General features: G+C 45.1%; 1 protein-coding gene across 1 annotated transcript; it reads left to right on the top strand.

Moving 5' to 3' along the window:
* The first annotated feature begins 923 nt into the window (after positions 1-923).
* LOC307105877 (serine protease 58-like) lies at positions 924-3,899 on the top strand. Its single transcript, XM_079781798.1, has 4 exons — positions 924-1,280; positions 1,716-1,972; positions 2,845-2,993; positions 3,360-3,899. The coding sequence occupies exons 1-4, from the start codon at positions 1,126-1,128 to the stop codon at positions 3,507-3,509; spliced, it is 711 nt and encodes a 236-aa protein (XP_079637924.1). The 5' UTR covers positions 924-1,125; the 3' UTR covers positions 3,510-3,899.
* Positions 3,900-6,201: the final 2,302 nt, after the last annotated feature.

Genomic DNA, 6,201 nt, shown 5'->3' with positions numbered 1-6,201 from the left:
TGATGGCGAACCTATGACACGCGTGTCAGCACTGACACGCGTAGCCATTTCTGATGACACGCGGCCGCATGCCGAGGATGAAACATTTGCTGCTCCTGAGGATGAAACATTTGCGACTAGAGTCTTGGAGTTAGTTTTTTCCTCAAAGTGACACACTACCCGAGTTATGCTCAGTTTTTTGGTGAAGTTTGACACACCAAGCTCTAAAGGTTGCCCATCACTGCTCTAGAGAGATATGGTCTGGCTGTTTTTCCTCCCTCTGATGCTGTTCCTCACTTAGTTGAGCACACCTTTCCCCCTTAAGCCTCCCCTTCCCTCCTTGTAATTCCTCCCTTTGCAAAGCTTCCCGTTGGTCAGGCTGGTTAAGCGGTTCCCTCCCTTCCCAGGTCTTCTCACTGGAAGAGGGTATGGAGACAGCAGATAGGAACCACCTCTTTCTAGTCTTCACCTTTCTGACAGTGACAGGTGAGTGCAGGCTCCTACTTTGGCTTAAAATTCTGAAAAGGCCATATAGAAAAAAACTTGAGGACATGGTCTGGATCCGGGGGTAGAGAGGTCATCCGTTAGAAAGAAAAAGAATTCAGGACTCCAGTGATTGCAGTTTCCTGGGACACTCAGGGATATCTAGAGCCCACTGACTTTCCTCTGGCTCCCCGGCTCCGGGGTGCAAGAGAAGATTTGAACTGAGATAATATTTTATACTATGGATGGTAGGTGTTAGCAAAAGAGTGTGATTTTGCTGTATAGCTAAGAAGGAAGCTTGAAGAAAAGAGAAGAATCAAGCAGGACGGAAGGAAGAAAGGAAGGAAGGAGGGAAGGAAGGAAGGAAGGAAGGAAGGAAGGAAGGAAGGAAGGAAGGAAGGAAGGAAGGAAGGAAGGAGGGAGGGAGGGAAGGAAGGAAGGAGGGAGGGAAGGAAGGACACTAATACAGCGGGAACTCAAAGGGAAAATTAACAGAAGGATTTTGAAGAGGCTTAGTAATACCTTAAGCAACACATTGACAGTTTCAAAGCACGTCCACATAAAATATCTCAGACCTGTCCTCTGGAATGCCTGTCCCTGTCTCTAATATTCTCCCCTCCTTTCTCCAATCTGGCAGCAATAACAGCAACAAACGTAACACCAATGCCAGCACAAAAAAAATTAGCTCAACAATTCAACCAGTTGAGCATCAAAACTGCACCAACCTTTTTTATTTTCCTGAAGTCAGAACATGCGTCTTGTTTGGGGACCCTGATCCACCACCAATGGGCTCTCACTGCAGCCCACTGCTTCTTGCCGTGAGTGATGGGGTCCTGGAGGGAAAGGACTTCCCCCTTAGTCACTGGGATTGCTCGGGGGTACCAACACTCAGCCTTTAAGAGACGGGCACAGGGGACTCTCAAACCTGAGAAGTGGTGGGAAGGAGGCAGGAAGTAGATCCATGTGGTTATGAGTTAGATTCTTGAATGGGATGATGTGGACAGAGGGAATTGGGGAAGCCAAGGACCAAGGGATGAACCAACAGGGAATGAAAGCCCACATAGAGTATGGTACAAATCAAAGAATTATGGAACTGCAATGGAAATTTCTCATTTTCCAGACAAGGGGACAGGGATCTTGGCAAGTGATGGAACTCATGCCAAGTCACAAAGCAAGTTAGGGGGAAATAGGATGCAAGATGAGTAATAGAATAATGTCTCCTTTCTCTACTAATTTTTCATGGCCTGTTCCAGATTTCTTGAGATAGATATTGCTGCTTCAAGTGATGAGGGTTTCTTAAAAATTGGGGGGAACTTAAGAGCCATGCTTACTGTCCAACACCCAAATTTCACCCGGGATTCTTCTGAGCATGACCTCATGCTTGTCAAGTTGACACAGCCCCTAAAGCCCAATGATGAGGTGAAGCTGGCCATTCTGCCCAATACCACAGAGGACAGAAGAGACGACACGTGCACTGTTTCTGGCTGGGGGTGGACATGGAAGAATTTTGGTGAGTGACCCTCAAGACAGACCTTTAGTGTTCCTTGAGTAAGCAATCAATGAGGATTAACATATAAACTTTTATTATAGACTAAAGGCCTGGTGCACAAATTCGTGTACCAGTGGGGTAACCTTGGCCCAGCCTGCAGGATTGGGCCGAAACCAGCTCTCTGACATCCCCTGAGGGGTCCCGGATTGTGAGAGGGTGCAGGCCAGACTGAGCAACCCCACCGGTGCACAATCGGGGCTGGGAGGGACGCGGGAGGTTGGCCAGCCAGGGAGGGACTGTAGGAGGGCTCCAGGGTGTGTCCAGCCCACCTCGCTCAGTCCCTATCTGCCAGACCCCAGCAGCAAGCTAACCTACTGGTTGGAGCGTCTGCCCCCTGGTGGTCAGTGCATGTCATAGCAAGTGGTTGAGTGGCCTTAGCATATCATTAGCATATTATGCTTTGATTGGTTGAATGGCTGACCGGTCAACCAGACACTTAGCATATTAGCCTTTTATTATATAGGGCCTGAGAACGTGCATATCTTAACCTCTAATTTTATTAATGTGGGAATTGAGGCCCAAATTGTTGACACGATATACTCAGGGTTAATGTGGCTATTTATGGCTAGAGGTCTCTGGAATCCAGTGTTCTTGCCTCTATACACTGAGCCAAACCGGCTAGGGCTCTGGTTCCTTTTCATTTTGGCTTTTTCTTTCATTGAATAATGGAGAAGTTAATAACAGAAAAGAGGGAAGAGAGGAGAGAAGAAAAGGAGATGAATATGTGAAGGATCAAAGAGAAACAGAGTCTCTCTCTCTCTCTCTCTCTCTCTCTCTCTCTCTCTCTCCTCCCCACCCCCCCCATATCTGTGTGCGCACATGCATGTGCTCAGAGACAGATCCTGATATCGAGGTAAACCAGACTGTCTTTTGGTTCTCTAATGAAAACTGCCAAGAGTCCCCGATAAGGAAATTTCCTGTCAAAATCACAGAGAACATGTTCTGTGCGGGATCATCTCTGGAGAGCACACACTCCTGTAAGGTAACTCTTCCCTCTGGGACACTGTTTTGGGATCCATATATCTCCTGTAACCCAATCCAATGTCTTGTCTCTACATTCAAGAAGAGATCGAGGTAAATGGGGTCTGGGAAGGAATGAGTGTCCTCCTTCCAATCAGGACTGAACTTAGATGCCAGGGTGGGAACATCTCAAAGTGCTCTCATTTTTTTATGGCTTCCTCTGATGTGGCCTAGGGAGAGGGGTGGGATGGGCCCAGGATGGTCACCACACATTTCTCCCAGTCCTTATTACTACACCTCTCTGTTCTGGGCCCTCAGATAGGGACTTGGTACTAGATCATCTTCGTTTTGGCTACTCTGCCTGACCCATCTCTCCTTTTTCTAATAGGAAATAGATGCTGTCCCAATCCTGTGCCAAAACCAGCTCCAAGGGATCCTCTCCTGGGCAGAGGGGTGCATTCTGAGAGGTGATATTGGCTACTACACCAAGGTTTCCCACTACACAGACTGGATTCTCAGGGTCATCCGTACCAACTGAGCTCTCTGTAGTCCCTCTCCCAGCAGCCTTGGAACTTGGTTGACCATCCTTGATCCTTCCTTTCCCTCTAACCTCAGAACCAGATGGGAATTTGGCTGCAAGAAGTTTTCTGTTGCTTCTGTTCTCTTGTCCTTTCTCAGTCCCAGCTTGAATGATTATTAAAGAACTTGAGCTGGATAATATTCTCATAAACGGGATAACTTCTCACTACTCCCTTCCTCTCCTCCAACTTCCTACTTACCTGCAGTGGTTTCCCCAGACTTTTCTGGAGCTGTTCTCCACCCACTGCCCTCCAGAGGACATACAGGCCTCAGGAATGTGACAGTGAGATTGTGGGCACCTCTGTGGTGCCTCCTTTTGTCTGACATCATTAGTGTTTAGTCAGGGTTCTGTCCCTCTCACTCCATTGTATCTAGTAAGGCTGCAGTAAATGCTGGGATGCTAAATAGGCTGTTAGCAATATAATTATTAAAAATAGAGGCTACAATTTTAAGAAAGCAACAAGTATAAGGGTTTCAAAAAAGTTAAGAGTTGAGGGAATGGGGAGAGGAGTTAAATGGGTCAGACTACCAACTGGAAAGGAGGGATGATCTGAGATATCTTTCTAAATGCTTAGCACAGAAAAATCTAAGATGGCTGGAATAAGATTACTAGAAAAACAACAGGGAAATACGGAAACTTATCCTATCTAATAAAGACGGAATATGCAAATTGACTGTCACTCAGTGACAGATATGGAGGTGCCCACAGCCAATAAGGAGAGAATATGCAAATTGATGCGACAAAGATGGTGGTGGCTGGGCCGACGCTCTATCCACTGAGCCAAACCGGTTAGGGCATCCTGGGCTTTATTTTTTTTTTTATATTTTGTCTTTGCCTACTGGTGTCCCAGGTTGCAAACTTTTCTATCACTCAGGCCTGGATATACAGTAGCTCCTCCCACCCCCATCCACAGTGTCACTTTCCACAATTTCAGTTACTTGTAAGAAAACCATGGTCTTAAAATATTAAATGGAAAATTCCAGAAAGAATTCATAAATTTTAAATTACGTGTCATTCTGAGTATTTTAATGAAATTTTATGTCATCATGTCCCATCCCGCCTGGGACATGAATCATCCCTCTGTCCAGTGTATCCTCACTGTAGATGCTACTTCCCCATTTAGTACCTTTTTAGATTATTAGGTTATTTGTGATGGTATCACAGTGCTTGTGTTCAAGTAACCCTTATTTTATTGTGTTTTTTTTAAAAATATATTTCTTTATTGATTTCAGAGAGGAAGGGAGAGGGAGAGAGAGAGTGAAACATCAATGATGAGAGAATCATTGATCTGCTGCCTCCAGTACATCCCCTACTGGGGATTAAGCCCGCAACCCAGGCATGTGCCCCCGGCCGGAATCGAACCTGGGACCTTTCAGTCCGCAAGCCAATGCTCCATCCACTGAGCCAAACCAGCCAGGGCCCCTTATTTTATTGTTATAACTAGAGGCCCGGTGCATGAAATTTGTGCACGGGTAGGGTCCCTAGGCCTGGCCGGCGATCAGGGCCGATCTGGGCCTTTCTTCCCCTGGCTGCCGGCTGCCAGCCGTGGCCTTCCTTCCTTCCTTCTTCGCCGCCCCCTGGTGGTCAGCGCACATCATAGCAAGCGGTCGAACTCCTGAGGGGACAATTTGCATATTAGCCTTTTATTATATAGGATTCTATTTTATTATTAGTGTTGTTAATCTCTTACTGTGCCTAACATATAGGTGAAACTTTATCATAGGTATGTGTTATAGGAAAGAACATAGTATATATAGGGGTTGGTACTATCCCTGGTTTCAGGTATCCCTGGGGGTCTTGGAACTTATCTCTTGTGGATAAAGGGAACTACAGTATAGAGGTCAAGAAAAACACTTAGGAAACTCACTGCCAGGTCACTCCTCAGTCCCAAGTTTTCTAGCTGCTTCTCCTTTCTTTTTGCCACTTTTCAAGTCTTCTGGTGAGTGACTTATATATTTTGTTATTTGTCATTGTTGTTAGCAGGAGGCGTAGAATGGGATGCGATTACTCCATCTTTTCTGGAACAAAAGCCTGTCACACTGTAGTTCCATTAGATTCTAGGAAGAAGGAAGGCAGTGAGGTTAAAAGGAAAGACACTGAACTGGAAGTCAGGAAACCTGGGTTCCGTCCCGATTCTGTCACTGACCTGTGCAGTGGAGTGCTTGAACCCCAGAAGAATGTGAGAAGTGAATATTAGAACTTCCATGTACATTTATTTTAACTCATCCTTTAAACATGTCTGTTTTGGTCTATGTTTTACAATGTACACAACAGTTCAGTTCATATATATATGTAAAGAATGCATGTATAAATAAATAAGTATACATTGGTGGTGCATGCTCAGAAATATTGTATAGCCTTGGTGACAACACCACATATCTAAAATTAGACTGCCCCAGATTTTCTGGGACATCTAATTGCCTTAAATATGTCCTATTTGATTTAGGACAACGCCCTTCAATATGGAACAGACTGTAAATATACTCACCAATTAATATTTTCATATATATCTTTAGTTGAATATATAATTCTTAGCTCAAATAATGCTTCCTACATTCCTTAGAACTTTCATATGGAAAAAATGGTCAGATGAGTGTGAATCATTGCTAGAAAAGTAACTCTTTAAGAATAAAATTCCAGCCGAGACCGG

This window comes from Cnephaeus nilssonii, assembly GCF_951640355.1.
Source record: "Cnephaeus nilssonii genome assembly, chromosome: 10".
Classification (NCBI taxonomy): Eukaryota; Metazoa; Chordata; class Mammalia; order Chiroptera; family Vespertilionidae; genus Cnephaeus; species Cnephaeus nilssonii.
This window is presented reverse-complemented; position numbering and strand designations above follow the sequence as displayed.

Bases quoted from the DNA above. Each gene is read 5' to 3' on its own strand.
- LOC307105877 (XM_079781798.1), top strand. From the start codon at position 1,126: ATGCCAGCACAAAAAAAATTAGCTCAACAATTCAACCAGTTGAGCATC. The intron at 1,973-2,844 runs GTGAGTGACCCT...GCATGTGCTCAG, and splicing joins GTGGACATGGAAGAATTTTG to AGACAGATCCTGATATCGAG. The intron at 2,994-3,359 runs GTAACTCTTCCC...TTTTTCTAATAG, and splicing joins AGAGCACACACTCCTGTAAG to GAAATAGATGCTGTCCCAAT.